General features: G+C 35.1%; 1 protein-coding gene across 3 annotated transcripts; it reads right to left on the reverse strand.

The window, feature by feature from the left end:
- Positions 1–504: 504 nt before the first annotated feature.
- LOC149838249 (GDP-mannose transporter GONST1-like) lies at positions 505–18,599 on the reverse strand. Of its 3 annotated transcripts, none has more exons than XM_090007639.1 (11): positions 18,519–18,599; positions 18,319–18,427; positions 16,155–16,325; positions 12,373–12,604; positions 11,991–12,130; positions 9,994–10,123; positions 2,901–2,969; positions 2,135–2,289; positions 1,503–1,619; positions 1,073–1,170; positions 505–958 (listed from the first exon to the last, which is right to left on the reverse strand). In XM_090007639.1, the coding sequence occupies exons 2-11, from the start codon at positions 18,327–18,329 to the stop codon at positions 906–908; spliced, it is 1,176 nt and encodes a 391-aa protein (XP_089863765.1). In that variant the 5' UTR covers positions 18,330–18,427; positions 18,519–18,599; the 3' UTR covers positions 505–905. The 3 variants fall into 3 exon arrangements, with proteins under 3 accessions (XP_089863765.1, XP_089863764.1, XP_089863766.1); XM_090007638.1 differs by having other exon boundaries at positions 2,871–2,969; XM_090007640.1 differs by lacking the exon at positions 505–958 and having other exon boundaries at positions 1,075–1,170; positions 1,492–1,619; positions 2,871–2,969.
- Positions 18,600–19,944: the final 1,345 nt, after the last annotated feature.

Here is a 19,944-nt window from a genome sequence, read left to right on the forward strand (position 1 = left end):
TAATTTCTTTCTTAACCCTTTTCTTTGTTTTTCTCTTGATACGGGTTTCTCATTGACACCCGTTTATATAATGTAAATCTTTATTAGGGAACATTTATGATAACTGTTCCCTTCCAAAATCATACAGTTTATCTAATAGAGACACCTTAATGGGAGTCCTTTAATACCGGGTAACGCCCACATTACGTGGGTGACTCCAACAACGTGGGCTAGGGTTCTTAGATCAGAATTCTTCCCTTAGGATTGATTAATGTCCAGCCCTATTATTTTAGAGAAATACGAACTTATCGGGGTAACTTGGTTTTTCGTCCACAACGAAGAGAGAGAGAGAGAGAGAGAGAGAGAGAGAGAGACAGAAGAAAATTTCAGAATGACCAACACATGCCATATATATATATATATATATATATATATATATATATATATATATATACATATATATATATATATATATATATATAGAGAGAGAGAGAGAGAGAGAGAGAGCTAGTCTCTTTCAAAGTATAGATCAAAAGTTCAAATTAGGATAATTTACTTGGGCATGAAAAAAATGAGCAATAAAGCCAAAAATTTACATCGGTTGAGCTCAAACCAGCTCAATACAATGTTAAATTATTGCAACCTTTGTTCTCTACAATGTCAAATTCTTCTCATAGGACGACGTTCTTCCACAGGGCCAACTAACTCCGGCAGCAACAAACAGGTACAAGGGCAGAAGTTGCTCCTTTTCTTCAAAGAGTCTTTTCTATTAAGGTTTTGTACCTCCAACGCATTTTTGCCGCAAAAATTCTGAATTCCAATCAAATGGAGGTGAAATTAATCTTGAATAATAGTTGCCAGAGTGCTGGAAGATGGCCACTGCAGCCATTAGACTGCTTGGATCTTTCGAGTTTCACACCTCAAGATTAAGACCTTTCTCTCATTTTTGCATTTGCGAAGAACACACCCGCAATCAGACCTGTATAATGCAATTTAAACACGCTCCATAAAGCTACTGCATTAACCATGCACACAATTTAAACATGTTTTGTGAAAACCATTCCATTACTTAGGCTCAGGCATGAGCACTCACCAAAAAGAATACTAAAGAAGTTTTCAACTGTCGTCGGAACATTGAAGAGCACAATCCCAGCAATAGAGAGCGGAATCTTATTCAACGACCCCACCAAACTGAAAAACAAGCATCATTGGCCCTAGTTTCAGTATGGCACGTAACAGCTCAAGATAAATTCATCAATATTATTATGCATTATTTGAACACCATATTCCATACACTATGAGTACAAGGTGATATACAATGTGTCTGAATGACAAAGCTCAACAAGGAACCGTTGTCATGAAAACACCCCCGCAAAATGATCATCACCAACGGTGAGCACCATTGATCTTTGAAGGATGATATCACTTCACTTGGATACATAGTGCTATTTTCAGCTATCAGCAATAAGTTTGATCCAACGGCACCAAGAAATTGAGAGAAACGTATCTTACCTATATCTTACCTGTAGGTTGTAGCACCAGTCTGATGCAGAAACCACATTGAAGTGAAGCTGATGGCAAGGCCTAATAATCCGCTTGCTGTCATGACCAACCAGAATGTAGGCATCCTCAGAAGTGGTCTGCAATGGATGTGACAGGTAAATTGACCCCCAAAACAGTTGATGACTATGGATCTAAAAAGAAATTTAATTCGAACACCATCCAGAGGCAAGGTTTCTATATCACATGGATAAGGATGAGATAGATAGATTAGTTCTGTTTATCATTTTCTACATTAATTCCAGAATTAGTGTGATTTACTGTTCCAGCTCCTCAAGAACCAGTGTGGAGGGAAATGGTATATAAAGATGCACAGAACAAAGGCAAAGAAATGAATCATATCTCAAGGTGCATCAACAAGCAATTCTACACACACACACAGTAAATAGACATGGTCACATAAAAGATGCCTGCATATAGAATCTCAAAATCAAGCTAAACATTAACTTGCTGCCATGTGTACAAACTTGGTGGCATCTTGGGAACTGACAAAAAGGAAAAGGAGAATTTTGTGAAAAAACTACATAGCAGGAAACTTCTGTATCCGAATAATTATTCTGTGCTAACCAAGTCAGAAATAAACAAAAGAACTCACGTCTTGCAAAGGTAGTCCACCTCATTGAATACAATAATAAGCAGCACTCCCAAAGGTAGTGAGAGGACATTGTTTAGTAGCACCATTGAAAATTCATTCAAAGTTCCAGTTTTGGTAACTTGCTTTGCCGTATCCATGACTCTCCTCAATGTTAACTGAATAGGAGCAAAACATCATAATGCAAGGTTAATTTACTGAAATTGCTATTATGGAGAATACAGTAACGAGATAATTTTGATTTTAAATCTGTAACATATGAACATCTCATCAGTGCACACAGCCAGAACTTAACATGATTGAGATAGCGACTGAAGGCAACTTTGGAGATAATGGATATAGTACAGTCAAGTACCTCTATGGGATGCCAAGCAAAGAAATTTGCAGTAAAGCAAGGACTATGGTAATTGGCATGCCAAGATGGATTCTTAGGTTATTCGTGTAATGATTGCTTCCAATATTGGCACCAATCATCAACTCTTGTGAATAAGAATCCAATAAAGGTTTCCAGTTTCGTATTATAAACTGAAACAGTCTGCGTCAACTCAAATTATTTCACAAATATATCATTTAAGCCCTTCAGTTATCCTACCAAAAGTACACCCAGTTGTATCTCAGGTTAGAAAATTGATGACTAAAACAGAAAGGCAACCGAAAAAAAGCATTACTTCTGATGTAGAAAAGTTACATGCCTTGGATTACAAGACCAACAATAATACACATCAAATAAAGGAATTACCGAATATGAAGCTGTTAGGAAACAATTTACAATTTGCCATGCATAGCCAACTGCATGAAAAGTAAGATCCGTGACCCCACCAGAAATTGCTGAAATGATCTGCATAAATAAATAAAAGGTCAAATAGTTCCTGTCTGTGAAAGTTTTGCTCCATATTAATAACAAAAAACCTTGTTAGGTAGTAGTACACTCAGTGAGCCTATTTGAGTAAAGCACATAAGCACAATGAAAGAAACCACCAAAACAGTTAAGAAAAAAAAATGGTCTTAGATAGAAATACAGAATCCCAAAATCTAATTTAGATTATTAAACCATCATTGTTAACCTTATTGAAACACAAATGTATTGATCAAAATAATAAATGTGAGGGAGATATGAAGCATACTGAATTAAGGGCAGAAAAAGATACAAAAAAGCAGCTAACAGAGCAATGAAAATTTTCACTGCTGCATTAGCTATGGTATGTACAACTCGGAATAAAAGAAAAAAAATGAACAAGGATAAGATCAAAATGTGCATAGCAGACACACAAGAAAGCATGTATTTTGTATTCCACTGTGGCCGCCCCTCATGGGGCATGACATGCAATTTAAGGGCTGATAATGCCCCAATAGTCAAAACCCTGATTAAGGTGGTATGCAACGTGCAGCCCATACAGGCTCTTTCTCACTTTTACAGAATCAACTCTCTCTCTCTCTCCATACTGTTGCTTCTCATACCTTCTGTGTTGCAGGCCAAATATCAAGTGTTTTCAAGAATGACTTCAAGAACCAAAATAGCACCATCAGTAAGGTTCTTTATTGCTTTGTTACAAATGTTCACATTTCTTGCCTTCATATAGAATAGTATGCCAGATGTGCTGACAAGAAATGTTATTCTCCTCAGGCATTGCCATAATGAAAATTGCTGGAGGGTGCATTTTATCTGGCAAGTGATTTCTCATTTAAAAATAAAAGATATTGAAATCAGAGATATGCTTCTGACTTATGATAGATCAACTGTCAGTGGTGATAATATGATCTTCCATGAGTACATTGTTCACATGCTATTTAAAACATGGATATGTATTATGTATGAGAATTGAGAAGTGCAAGTTTCTTAATTGTAATGTCAGTGAATTACATTGTGTTAATGAAAGGAGAACCTGTGGATGTAATCAAAGAGAGATCATGCCACTGCTCTGCTAACATTTTTGGCATTTCCTTTTTCATGTTAAAAACATGTTTTCATAGTATAAGAGGAAGGTCTTAGAAAATGAGAAAGCCCTTGTCCATGTGCTCTGTTAAGATATATATATACTTATATATACCTATGTAAACCAAAATATCCATCAGGGGTATTTCAGTGTTTTTACTGTAATAGGCATCAGCCCATTAGGGGCTGATCATATTTTAGTTTTTGTCTTATATTCTTATTATTTTAGGGTAATAAGTCTTTTCAGACTTGACCAGACAGCTCCATATAGCTGCTAGAGCTGCCCCCCAACGGTCACAAATGTGACCGTTGGGAGCAGCCCAACAGCCATATGGAGCTGCCCCCTTTAGTACTCCTTTGTATTATAAATAGGCCCTTGTATTTCTCACTCTTCTAAGAGTGCTTCTATGCAATAACAAAGATATTTTGACCCTTGTGTGGGTGGTTCGGTTATTCAATCAAGTATTCTACTTGATTGAAGTGTGTTCTTGCATGTCCATAAGTGACGCATTTTGGATTTAGTCTGTTTCATTACACTATCTCCCTCCTCTCTTTATTCTTCACCTTTTCTTCATCCTTTATTTACATTTGCTTGTTGCTCTTTCTTCCCTTTTCAGTCAACAAATCTCATTTAGAGGTTAAACATGTTAAAATCAGTCTCCAGCTTAACATTAAAGAAATAAGAGTGGAACTCGTGCTATCATGAAAGTGACTACAAAAAAATTACACAAGAGAGGTTCAAAACAGAGATAATGAAAGTTCCAGATAGAAGATAAATATTTTCAGGATGGTCCAGAAAGACGAAAAAGAAACTATTATGATATGAAAAAAAGAAGAAAGATGTTTTAAAGAGAATATATGTGATTGCAAAGAGATGTAAAAGTAGAAGAATAAAGATAATAGGAAGCATGAGAAGACATTAATCAGCAACCTTACTCAAAGATGGAATCAAAAGTTTTTGATGGATTGGGGGCTGTTATGTGCCATAATATAATATAACTCAACCAAGAAGCAGAAAATGGAGGAGAATACTAAGTTAATGGAAAAGAGGTTGAAAGACCAGGTCATACCCTGCAATCACGTCTAAATCATTAGGTATACTAAACAATGTTATTAAAAACGCGCCTCAAGGCGCAAAAAGCGCGCCTCGCCTCAAGGCGAGGGGCTTTATGCCTTGAGGAGTATGGGTAAAGCGTAAAAGCCCCGAGGTGTGCGTCTCATACGCCTTGAGGCACACGCCTCGAGGCGAGGTGCACCTTAGGATGAGGCACATATGCCTCGTTAATTTTGGTCAAATGAAGGTTTTGACCCTCATTTGACCAAAAATTAGGGCTTAAACATAAAGGGGTCGGGGGCCCTTTATGTTTAAGCCACTCGTTTTTTTCTCACCCCACTCTCTCTCTGTTTTTTTTTCTCACAGCAGTCTCTCTCTCTCTCTCTCTCTCTCTCTCTCTCTCTCTCTCTCTCTCTCTCTCTCTCTCTCTCTCTCTCTCTCTCTCGTGGTGGTGGTGGTGGTGGTGGTGGTGGTGGTGGTGGAGCCCCGAAATAGGTACGCTCTCTCTCTCTCGTTCTTCTCTTCTTCTTATCTCTTCTCCTTCTCAGCGCATTTACACGTCTTCCTCAAGGTAGCTTGTGCACGTAAGTCTCAAGCTACCTTTATCACTCATTTCCAAATGCTCATCTAGCTTTGAGTTGCTATTATATCCTACTAGAGTCCTTACAAAAAAAAAGCTTTTCGTCCAGTCAAATATCACCAGAAATCTTGTGCGCCAGCTAACTTGCTTGCTGAGGGTAAAACACTGCAAACATTTGTAGGCAGAGACAGAATGCACAAAGAATATATTTCCAGCAAAACCAGAAGTCCAAAAATAATTTAACTAATCCATGTAGCTTGTGGATAACTTGCTGATGGCAGAAGCATAATGCACAATATACAGAAGAATTGGCTATGTCAAATCTTAAGACTTTGTTGACAGTGCGCGGTTGCACTTCCTATAATTTCTCCAGTCTCATGATATAATTGCAGAGACATGATGAGTGCCAGTAAACCCGTCAGAGATAGGTTGATGCTGCATCTTCTTGTTGGAAATATCTTCAACTCATCCCAGCAGGATCCTAACGCTATACTTTTCCATATAAGGTTTATATAAGCACAAAAGGTTTCTTGATGCTGGAGAATTCTTGGATTGACATTCACATTATTTCCAAGTGTTGTCAAAAAGTCTTTCCCCTATTAAGCCCAGCCTTATTAAAACCAGTGTTTGGGTGAACCAGGTTTGTCAGTCAAGACCCCCTGAACACCTACCCTCCCCTTTCTACCATCATCATCAACATTCATATTCCAGCAGTCACTAGCCTTTTTTTTACAGGAACATTAAGCCATTTTACAGCTGACGAGTAGCTAAAATGGCCAACTTTTTTTTGTTTTGTGTGTGATGAATGTCTAGTTAAAACCCATTGTAGAAAAAGTTTTAATCGATTAGCCTTGTTCCATTTAACTCTTTTGGCTTGGCTTAGTTCACATTTTTTGGTTAAAGAAGATCTTGTGTACTTATTGGTTTCTCATATACACAAGCACGTATGTATTCATTATTCAGATTGCAACTGCTATTAGTTTATTGTTTGTTTGTGCATTTGTTGACTATTGAATTATTGAATCATAAAATGTAGCAAAATCTTTTTTTGTTATTTTGAATGTATCTTTTATCAAAGAATGGTACTTGTATATCTAATTTTTTGTGTTAATATATATTTTCTTATATGCATTTTTGTAGTTGAACAATGGGAAAAGATGTAGGATGGGATCATGGAGCTAAAGTTTCAAATCCCACTAAAGATCTCAAACTCGTAGGACATGTAATTTGCAATTACTATCATAAACAGACTACAGGAGGCATCTATAGGTCAAAGCATCACTTAGCTGGCACAAAACTTGGTGTAAGCATGTGCGAAGCGGTTCTACCTGATGTGAAAAGATTTTTTCAAAATCATATAAGGGATCAGAAGCAAAAAAATAAGAGAAAGAACAAAACAAGTTGGATATCGGGAGGAGTGTTTATTTTGGATCATCAACAGGCAATAATGTGAACAAAGAAACCAGTGGATCATGTAGTGATGCAAAAACAAGCACAGGTGGTCTTATGGACCTCTTTGTGAATAAAGAAGCACGACAAATCACAATAAACACTGCTTTCAAAAAGGATGAAAAAAAAATGTATGTTGTGCCATTGGTAGATTTTTTTATTCAAATGCTTATCATTTAATCTTTGCAACAATCCATATTTTGGTGCAATGGTAAAAGCTATTGCAAATTATGGGTGAAGGTTCAAACTGTCTTCTTATCACGAGATAAGAACGTGAATTTTGAAGGACGAGGTAAATTGTACTCACGAAATTTTAAAATAGTTAAAAAATGAATGGCTAAAGGTTGCTTGCAGCATTATGGCAGATGATTGGACAGATGAAAAAGGAAGAAAATTAATTTTCTTGTAAACAGTTCATCTGGGACAGTATTTTTGAAGTCTGTTGACATCAGCGACATGAAAAAAATTGGTGCAAATTTGTGTAAGTTGTTTGAAGAAGTTGGTGAAAGTAATGTGGTGCAATTCATTAAAGATAATGCACCAAATTATGTGGCAGCTGAGAATATGTTAACAATAGGAAAAACATGTTTTTAGACACCATATACGGTGCATTGCTTGGATCTTATGTTAGAAGATATTGAAAATATATCAATTTTTAAAGATATTGAAAAGGCAAAAAAAAATTACAAGATATATTTATACTCATGCATGAACATTAAATTTGATGAGAAAGTTCACAAAGAAAAAAGAACTTCTACATCTAGCCGTCACTCGTTTTGCCACAACATATCGTACGCTTCATAGTATTGGATGTTATAAGAAAGAGTTGAAGTTGATGTTCTTATCTTCAAATTTTAGATCATTTAATTACTATAAGAAATCTGATGCTAAGAACATTTTTTATATTGTTCTTAATGATCATAAGTTTTGGGCTGCCATATCATATGCAATTAAAGCTACATTGTCTCTCGTGAAAGTGTTGCGATTAGTTGATGCAGATGAACCTGCTATTAGATTTTTGTACGAGGCAATGGATAGAGCAAAGAAGAAAATTGCTTCAAACCTTGACAAGGTTGAAAGAAAATATAAACCTATTTGGGATCTCATTGATAGACGATGGGACTTGTAACTTCATAAGCCTTTGCATGCAGCTGCCTATTATTTAAATCCACATTTTCATTATGCTGACAACTTCAATCCGGATGGAGAAGTTATGAGTGACTTTTATAATTGTGTTGAAAATTTGGTTTCTGATGCAAATGTTCGGTTGAAAATTACAACACAAGTCGATGCATTTAAAAAAGCAAAGGGGTTGTTTAGTAGAGAGGCAGTTGTTACAACAAGAAAATTAAAATGTTCTGGTAAGTTTGCAATTATGTAGTTTGTTAATTATGGCATTCTTAATGTTTTTATCAATTTTGTATTGTTTTATTTGAATGCAGCTGATTGATGGAGTTTATTTGGGCACGAAAATCCTTAGTTGATGAATTTTGTAATTCGAATTCTAAGTTTGACATGCAGTGCATCGGGCTGTGAGAGGAACTGGAGTACTTTCTCTTTGGTTTGTGACTTTGTATTTTATTTTTGAAATACATTTTTATAAATGTAATTATCTTATAATTGATTATCAATTATTTGAAATTATAGGTGCATACAAAACAGAGGAATAAACTTGAATAAGAGAAGATGAATGCATTGATTTTTGTAACATACAATATGAAATTAAGAGAGAGAAATATGAAGAGGAGGGCTACCAAAGACCCTATATGTCTAGATCATATAGACTCAAATGATGAGTGGATTGTGGAGAAGAAAGATCCAGTGTTGGCTAGTGATCCCAATTGGTTGTAGGATTCATGGTTAGATATGAACTTCGACATAAATGTCATTGAATATGTGCCTATTGAAAAAGTTACTTCACCTCATGATTCACAAACTGGTTTTAGGCAAGATAGGTATTCAAAAGATCGAAGTAAAGCTAAATTCCTTTTACCTTGATATGAATATAAATATATTTTTTAATTACATAAAATAAGTATTTAATACATGATTTTTTATTGCAGGAAAAAGAAAAGCAAAAGAAGTGACCGAGGATGTGGAGGAAGAAAGTACAGATGATGAAGACTCACAAAATGAAAATGAAGGAGAACCTATTTATATGGATTCCTCGGATGATGACATTGAAGACTTAGATATTGATGATGACGAGACACAAGAAGAGCCTAGGCCCTAATTCATATCATAGACTTATGGTCATTTATATGTTTTTAGGTCTTTTAATTGCAATTGTGAATGCTAACACTCTCATTTTGAAGAGTTTTGGACAAATATATTAACATTTGGTTGTTAATGCTAACATGCATTTTCTAATTATGACATTGTATTGTTAATGCTAATATGCATTTCGTTGTTAATGTTAATTTTTAATTTAATGAATGCCCACGTTTTATTTTTTAGATACTTACATAGATCAAGTTATTGCATTAATGTTTCTTTTACATGTTAATCTCATGTTTTTTCAGTGTTTATTTGAGATTTTTTATTTTCTGCCGGTTGTTGCTTCATCAATAAAGATTTTTTATTTATTTATAATTTTAGATATTTTTTAGCCTCAGATTTTGGTGGAGCACATCGCTACGCCTCAATGCTTTTCACAACACTGATACTGAATATATATAAACAAAAAAGACAAGTTTGACATAATAAATATCCTTCACATAATACAAAACGAAGTCTATAATGAAGAAATATTATAGGTAATTCCCTAACATAAAAAAATTGCAGAAAGGCTTAATCTTTATCTGTTACCGAAATATCTACAACTACAAACACATGGTTGACCATACCATTAAGAAAAGTGCAGCCCACACTTTACGATCGTGATGCTTACTGAAAAGGTACATTTCACCAACAGCAGTTATCACATTTGTGACATTCTTCAGGACTGTCACCATAGCAACATTAATGTACTTAAGACTGAAAGAAAAAAGAACAACTATTAGTCAGCTGAAAAGAAAGAAATAGTACAACCACAGAATAAATAACACCGTTGAGACTGTGCACACATTTATAAGCCTGAAATGGTACTTGAGCATTTCAAAAACTTGATTATGTGTCAAAGCACAGTAATAAAAAATAGCATTCATCCATGTATTCATCTTTGTGAGATTAAATGATTTAGGACCCGAATACAGTTGTTGAAGTTTGAGGATATACTCCTATACACTTGAAATATAAGTTCAGTTCAAATTTCCTTAATAATATACATTGTGAAGGATGAGGAAAAATAGAGGTTTCCACTGGCTTCTTGAAGTCACATATTCACATTTGGCATATATCATCAGTTTAGTTTAGACATACATTGGATAACCTATGGCATCCCTAACGGTGCATTTGATTAGCTCAGACCTCAGATTCAAGGTGACCTTAAATCCTAAGATTTGAGGATCCGATGATTTTTAACTGGATAATCTCTAGCTTGACCCTCCCCTTTGGGCCAGAGATTCATAAATCTGTTGGTACTTTTGAATCTCAGATTCAAGGATTTGAGAAACCCATGTTTCCAAAGAACATGAATCTGGCATCAGTTCCATGCTAAATTCAGTACAGAATTAGAGATACATGGCATTACGCACCCTAATGGTGATTAGGAGTTTGAGACTATGTAACCGCAAAAATTAACTCAGGTATCAGTGCCCTCTATATAGACATACACACATGCATGCAAGAACATTGATGAGATAGAATTATTTTGTGTTCCACTTTTAATGTTTAGACTTTAGAGTAAAATATGATCATATTTAGAATCAACCTCACTCTTAATGTTACAAATTTTTATTGATAAAATTCAGAAAAAGTTAATCTGTATCAGTTGAAAAAGCAGGTATGCTGTAATCATCTCACCATATTCATGGTTTTCACCTTAGAATAAATTAGAGTAAGATGCCAGCTGGTTGCACAATTGCCCTATGTTGCATGGACATGGATATAAATAAAGGATGGAACTAACGTACGACTGATACAACAAATGATTTTTGTACAACTGGCCACAACATCAATCTTTGGACCTTGAATGTTGCAACCATTCAAAATCATGACAATGTTCGCCAATACTTGTTTTATGAATAAAAAATCCTTGATTTTCTGGTTGAATAACTGAACAGTTGAAACACAAATAGTTGTGATTGTAACATGAATCTTTGCAGCATGTTTATAACGAAAAACATCCAGAATAATTTATCAAACACCAGAAATATAAACCAAAACGTAATGTTAGGCCTGCACAAAACTATGCAAGCCACATTTCTTCCATTTGTCACATTCTGACAAATGACTAAATTAGGAAATCACTTGCCAGCGCATCGTAAATTCACTCATCAATTTTAATGCAATGAAATCATATGAGATGATCTTCTGTTAGTATAGCATAATTTGGAATTCAGCCATCCAGAGACACATTTCCAAAAAGCACAAACTGCTTGAACAAATCTTACTTGCAAGATGATGTAAGTCTAATCTAACCCATTCAGTATTTCCATGTTTGCATTCATAATCATCACCATTGATCACAGACACCTCACTGTAACTTTGCATTTGATGACAAGACAGCACATTTTTCATTTAAATAACCTCAAACATAGCCTTGCTACAATTGAAACTAATAAGAATAAATGGTTAATTCAAAAACAGAACTGCTCAGTTGGTCTAACAAGAGCATACAGAAATAAATGAAACAAAACCTAAACAGACGTAAGCGAATCAAAGAACAGAAAAAATTGTGGAAGCAAAAAATATGAAACAGATCATTGTGCAAGAACAAATGGGCACAAATTAGACTTCATACCTAAAAAGGCTTGTAATAAGCATCCCAACAAATATAACATTTACAGGTAACCAGACCTTGACCAATCTCCAGGTAAGGGGCTCTGTCGAGATTATGCCAAAAAAACTCAGAAGGGAAACAATAATCACACATACGAGATTCTGCAAACCAAAGATATAGATGTCAAATCAATATGGACACACCACTTAGAATGCCATTAGTGAGTGGAGAATTAATATATCTATTAATTTCAAATATAGCACACATGTAATGCTACAGGGAATTTGCAGTGTAGAAAATATATCTTCTGGATATGGAAAGTGAAACAACAAACGGGCTGATGTCAGTGATCAAAATGACTGCCAATTCAACAGCAAAAAAAGAAAAAAGACCAGAAATTCACCTGGTATGTCATTAAAAATATTCCAGCATTAAAATCATAGCCTGACAGCACAAATTTATTGACCAGTATCATGCTGCATGACGAAATGCAATACGCAATCCCAGACAATAAAGCTTGGTTATGAACTTTTCCAAGAACAAGTCTACGTCCACTTCTATCTCTGTCTTTCTCCACTTTAGCATCTTCCAAGTCTGTATCATCATTGTAGAAATCTTTGCCCCCAGAAAATGGTCTATACAGAAAAATGATAAAAAGAAAAAGGAAAAAAGAACCATCATAACATTAACATGAAAAATGGAGAAAATTTCTTTAACAAAATCAATTCCTCAAAAAAGAAAAAAACCAGTTAAACTGATATCCACCAAATGAGAAGCCATATATTCATAAAAAAGTGGGGAAATTCTGACAACAATGCAAATTAGTTTGATCTGAGATAAAGTGAAATATAATTAATTAGCTTGCACACGAGGAAAGAGATAAAATAGACAACATTACACAGCTACAGGCCTACAAGGGCTGTGAAAGAATGCATATCTTCTGGCATGTGTGTGTGTGTGTCTCTGTGCATGACATGCAACTCCTGATATTGCTGTCATCATCATCATTCTTACCACTATTTTTATTATTTGAAAGGGAAGACTAGTGGATAACTTGAGCCTTAGCTAACTTGACCATCCAGTCATAAGCTTGTGCCTAGAGTGTCTAACCTGGTTGGTGACAGTTGTGTTGTCATAAATGAGGGATCGTGGTTTCAAATCCTACAGTGGTGACAGTTGTGTTGCCAGCATGACTACTTTTGACAAACATACACAAAGGAATCGATAGGTCCTAACCAATTTAATCTCCTAAATGTCCTAACTGGTTCCAAAAAAACATGGTTGTGGTTGTGGTTGTGGTTGTGGGTGCTTGCTTAATCTGTACTTGGAGGTGTATTTTCAATAGCTTGCTTGGAAGAAAACACATTAGATATAGGTATTTCTCATGTTAGACGTGTCTTTAGAGAGAGAGATGTAATGCTCATATTGCACTAAAACTTTATGATAAAAAAATCAAGTACTTTAGTTAAACTAATTCAATTCAAAGCATGTTATTTAGTAAATAAGCAATTCTGCAGGTTTAGATTAAGCAAAAAAATATGTAAGTGTGTGATATTTTGAAGTGGTTAGGCAGGTTAGAGGATAAATTGGTTAGGCTCTCTCTCTCTCTCTCTCTCTCTCTCTCTCTCTCTCTCTCTCTATATATATATATATATATATATATATGTGTGTGTGTGTGTGTGTGTGTGTGTGTGTGTGTGTGTGTAGCGGGGTGGGGTTGGCGCTTATGGATTTATCCATACGCACGGCATGAACTTTCATTTTTCACCTTTTTTCAATTTTTCTAAAATCTGACTGTACAAATGTGTTATAGACAGGAACCCTTAGGTCTTCACGACATTGGATTGTCAGGTCAATTTAGAGGGAGTTGGCTATTGGATCACCCAATTCTGACATATAAACAGGGTTTTGAAGGTTTAAAAAATCAATGACCCACACTTTTCACATTTCAAACCTTAAAAGATCATGTTTTTTCATTGAGAAAACATGATCAACTGGCCGGTTCCTAGAAAATGGATCATGTCGGACACATCAGTGCAGTCAGATAGCAGGAAAATTATGGCTTTCAGCAGTGCTCTCTCTCTCTCTCTCTCTCTCTCTCTCTCTCTCTCTCTCTCTCTCTCTCTCTCTCTCTCTATATATATATATATATATATATATATATATATATATATATATATATATATATATATATATATATATATATATATATATATATATATAGGCTACCTCATGGGTTCCAAATCCCCTAGTTGGAACTCATAGGGGGGGAGGTTATTTGTGTGTTCAACATGGTCAAAATAGTAGGAATCAACTCTTGGATCATAGTTTTTTGGTGTAAAAATGTGATTTTTTGAGGGTTGAAAATTCAAAACATTGTATGCCCTTCGATTTTTTATCCCTCTGAAAATCTGACATACACATCAGAAAAACATGATCCAAGGGTCATTTTCTACTAAATCAAACCAGTGTTTTAAAACTCACCGAGTCAACTCGTTGACTCGGCTCGGCCCTCCAGCAAGTCAACCCGGCAAGGCAAACTCGGGCTTGACTCGGCCTGACTCGGGCGAGTTCTGGGATGCTTGAAATTTGATTTTTTGGGTATTTCAGAATAAAAAAAAATGTTTCTTGCATCAATAGTGAATAATTAATTTGCTTGTATAATTTGATCAGTTGTCTTGAGAATTTCTTCTTTGATTTTGTTATGGATTTTCTCACACATAATATGTAACCCATACTTTCTCTCAAATATCTTTCTATTTTTCAAATTACTGAAATGGCTATAATGTTAATTTGTTTTTTATGACTGAATAGGATCATGACTTTGAAAAGAACTTGTCTTTAGCTATGTGTAGTTGGAAGTGTACACTACATGAGCAAGTTTCATGTGCTTGTTATGACTGTGATTCTTGAGCCTATAGTATGGCTGAATTTCTCTTACAAAGCACATTGGATATCCTTCATAGTTTCATCTCAAAAACTATAAGCCTCGGCCTCTCATTCTGTTGTTCAATATTGTCTTTTATTAGATGATTTCCTTGTGAGTCTATTCTACATAATCAGATACTGTGGACAATTTTTTCTGGCAGTCATCCTAGTGCAGCTTAAAAGTGTAATTCTATATTGTACATGGTTACTTTTGATATGTGGGCATGTTTCATAAAGCACAAGTCCAATATTTTCTGAGCCAGGATCAAACTCTGATTTTGAAGTGGATTGGGCCTACAAAAGGTAGAACCTGGTGAACTGGCCATTACAACATTTATGAGTTGGTCAGGTCTCATCAACTTCAGTACAGACCAAGCATGGACCATTTTAAAAAGTCCCAACTACAAACATATTTTGCTTAACATGAGCCCCTGTATATGAGTTTATCATCTCCTGTTTACTGAAAAACATGGTTTGAGACAAATTATATATTATTTTCTTTTAAAATCAAAAGTTAACAAAACCCGGTCCGAGTCACCGAGTTGACCCGCCGAGTCACGAGTCAATAAAGAACGAGTCGAGTCCCGAGTCACGGGTTTTAAAACCTTGAATCAAACATGTAGATAACATCTGGAGTGTCAGATGTACAAAACATACAAAATTAAAAAAAACAGAGATTTTCAGTCAAGGATTTGGAACCCAAGAGGACAGCAAACCTTAAGCAACACCTCAAAACTTCAAGGTATACTCCTCATACCTTGAGGTATTGAACACAACAAACATGAAGGATTTACAATTTAGATTAACATTCGCGTTCATTTATCTATGAATTTAACCCATTCAAAGACATTAATAACACACCATTTATGGTGTCATTCTTCATAAACCTTATTCCATTATCATCAAGAATATGATGCATGGTGATCCTTATGCAATATATTAACCATAATGCTGTTAATCCACATGATGATATAGAAAGTTTGTGCATGACCATTTAATCTTGAAGGGATGCAGAATTTACATAACAACCAGTATCAAGACAGTTTTGGAAAGTGTCAAATTGTTGTCTGTGTGAATGCATGCACGCAGAAGAACACATGGAGCATCGAACAAAACATTTATCTTCCTTATTAATTAGTTATTGTTGTGAAGTGTATGCTGGAATTCCACCAAGTACTTTTTAAATTTTTGCTTCAATGAAAATTTTCTGATCGCCACATAAAATGACATTGTTGTTACTAATAATGGAATACATGCCTGCTGAATGCAGCTCTCTTTCCACCACCTCCTGGACTCAAAAGTTGACCTATGGATCCATTTTGCTCACGATCAAACAGGCCATGTCTTTCACCAAGAACAGAAACTTCATAGTTGTCCTCTATGTGATTTCTTTCATGAACCGGATCAGGCATGTCAAGGGGAATCGTTCTGGAAGACAATTTCAGTGATTACTTTTCTCATAGCCTTAACAATTCATATAAACAGCTCATTAACATTACTAATAAGTCTAGAATGAAACAGAAATTGCATTCCCTTGTTTTATCATATTGAATTATGTAGTCAAAGTTCTGTCAAAAAGTCATGTTCACAGTGACATCTAAATAATTCTTCATTAGTCATAAATGATATTTCATACTTCTACTGAATTATAAAATATCATATTTCATGATGCAGCATGAAATTCTTCAAGATGACATAAAAAATCACAGAAGGATAACAGATGGTATCCAACAAAATAACCAGATAATGATACATAATAATGCGGATTTTCTTACTCACATTGATAAATATAGCTTCCCAATCATATAAAATTCATGAATAGATTTGAAGTTTAAAATTGATAATCAAAGGAGGCCCCCAACATAAAAGATGAAGGGAAAAACAGTTGGAATTGCATAATGTAATCAACAGCTTGGGTACATCCATCTTGTGTCATCGAATTCTCTTCACAAGTGCAGGAATGATAATTTAGAAGTATGTTTGTTGGCAAAAGATGGGAACATAGTGAACATAATCTCTGTTAGGTAATAGGTCCACAATGATGAGTTGTCAAACGCTTCATTTAAGATGCTAAATTCTTGTACAAAGATCCCTTACAAGTTACAATTCAAAAAGTATATATCTTAGAGGATCCCATGAACAAAGTGGGTGTGATAATCATTGATGCATAGTCAAGAGCCATTCCTCTGCCATCCAGTCGCACCCTCTCCACTCCAAAACAAATGATTTGATAAATGTTCTTAGAAACTAAATATAAAACTTTGTATTCATTTTTCCACAATAGAGTAAGAAGTGGATGTGAGAATTGATGCGTGATACCTGAAGCCAGAAGTGAGTGTTTAAGAAAGGTATGAAGAATGGGACATGTACAGGACATACAGGGAAAGGAGTAGGAAGCAACTATGAAATTGATACGAAAAATAGATAAAATTTGCTTCTTTATTTAAATCCATCTTTTAAGTCTTTTTACCAAGAATACTATCATATAATAATGCTTTCAACATAAATAAAATTTTTCCAACCTGAAAGTGCATTTCTAACATCAAGGAAATTTGATTTCATATTAGGAAAAGCAAACTTGCACATATGTGTTCCCCTAAAATTTTGGATACATGAAAGAAACACATGTTTTTTCATGCTTCCAAAGCGAGCTGACAAGAATCTGAGAAGCTTCGATAACTATTCACGAATGATAATTTCGATTGAACGCTTGAAATAGGGTAAGGATTTTAGGAATTCTTCTGATAACCGATGTTAAGAACCAATGAAGCTTAACTTGATCGACCCAAGACTGGCTTCCACACAGACATCTACCTCAATGAATATGGAATACAAGATTGCCAAAAAGGGTCACCAGATTAAATTTTAGTAAGCTCTATCTGCCAGAATTTCGAAATCAACAGCATGAACACCATACTCGATTTCTGAATTTACTCGAGGGGATAAAAACAGAAACAGGAGTTCCAACCTCTACAACCATGTACTTCATACACCACAGTAAGAAAGAAAAAGACAAATCTTGAAGGCAGAAGCACCCGAGTTCACTACTTCTTTAACACAACTATAAATTCAAATAACTAAAATAAGATTTTCAACACCCCAACAACTTCACGGTCCATCAAATTCTAGCAAAACAAGTAGGTTAAAAAGAAACTTAACATCCATAAGAAAATCATGAAAGCACTCCACCCATCATATATGATACTGAAAAGAACTGAAATCCAAACAAACAAATTTTGTAGTTTAAAATCCCTATAACAAACATATTTCAAATTCAAAAACCGTCATTTGAACCAGAAAACGAAATACCCACTTAATAATTTTCAAAAACCAAACGGAAAAATCGGTAAAAAAAACAAACGGAAAAATCGGTAAAAAACCAAAACCCACAAAAGAAAAATCACGAAATCCATCGACGTACCTCGAACCCATATGAATAACGGTGACAAGAACTCCGCTTCAGAAGCACGACTGAACCCCCAGAATCAAATTCTACGAGAACCCATCTTCGTTCTCAACCCCCAAACAGTCTAAAAATTCAAACGAACCAAGAAAAAATCATTCGTAACTCATGAAACTAAAGCAAACAAAAGAGAAAAATAAAGAAATTTGTGTTTTCACCTTCTGAGTGCCAAGGTAGAGGTAGCACAAACACTAGCAAGCACGCGTTTGAAAATAAACACAAAGAACTGAATTCATGACGGGGCCGGTTGAGAAAATGATGCTCTTAAAAGCGAGAGAGAAAGAGAATCTAACTAATATAAGTAACATTAATTAGTTAGGTAATTACAAGACAGGTAAGTAACCAGGGTTCTGTGGGAATCCGTGTAATATTTTGTGGCTATGTCAACGGGTCGATTGTAACCCGACATCCGACTCGAATTCAAATCCAATTAGTCGAGTTCGTTAGCCAAAATTGGACCCGATTAATAATAGGATCCGGATTTGATATTAAGTTTTGCATTCAAACACAAACCTATTAAGCGTAAATACCAGATTTTAAGCTAGTTGGATCTGGGTTTGGTCTTATCTTTTTTTCATCTTAATCCGATTAGGTCAAACCCAATTAAGTAGGACCCGGGTAATGCCTATAGGGTCAGGGTTTGGCGATAAATAAGAAGGCTCAATTAGAATCCGGGGCCAACTCAAAGGGTCCGATTAATATATAGAGTCAGGTATGGTTTGTGAAATTTCATACCAGACCCGGGCCCAACCCAAGTTCCGATTAAGATTCCTATTTTTTCAATGTAAATATAATAAAAAAATATTATTTTACCAGGTATGGTATGGGTCTGGTTCATTTAATCCTTACATGATCCGGGTATGGTTTCTCTTAAGATGGGTCCAATTTGACTCAAGTCCAGACCTGGTACTATAATCTCAAATGAGATTTGGGTCTGAACCAAACCTGACTCGTTGACACCCCTATACATGCATTGTCACAAACGCACGGACATTACTAGGGATGCAACAGAATGGAAGTTTTGTTATTTTTGTTTGTTTCCACCAGATCCAGATCCGAAATTTTCAATGTATTTAGCTTATTCTAATCCGATCCGTTTGAATCCCTAGGCATGACTTTTGACACATGGCATGCTCAAAATTTATTTATTTTATTAACTAAGATTTGGGAAAAGGAATTTTTTAATTTTTAATCAATAGAAAATATTTTTGAAATTTTAATATGATTTTTAATTAAAATAATAGAATAATATCTGTACATGATTGTGTCTGTACAAGCATATTCGGTCGCCAAAAATAGAATGTCCATGATAAGATTCAAGGTAATCTAACATTAGATGTCACCATCTCGGATCTCCCTCAAAGTGGGAACATGGGATTCATATCTTAGTCGAGATCCAGATACCTCTCCCGTAATAAATCTCAAGTGTCAGATCCTAACTTCAAAAATGTTCACCCTTTCATTATTCTTAGGTATGTGGTTTTGGATCTCTCTATGTCTAAAAGTTGAAATAAGAACTCCACTAGTTATTTCTAGTACGGGTAAGGGTATATGCAAGTCAGTTTGGAGTTCGGATCTAGACAT

The sequence above is a fragment of the Nuphar pumila genome, chromosome 5 (genome assembly GCF_984573655.1).
Source record: "Nuphar pumila chromosome 5, dmNupPumi1.hap1.1, whole genome shotgun sequence".
Classification (NCBI taxonomy): Eukaryota; Viridiplantae; Streptophyta; class Magnoliopsida; order Nymphaeales; family Nymphaeaceae; genus Nuphar; species Nuphar pumila.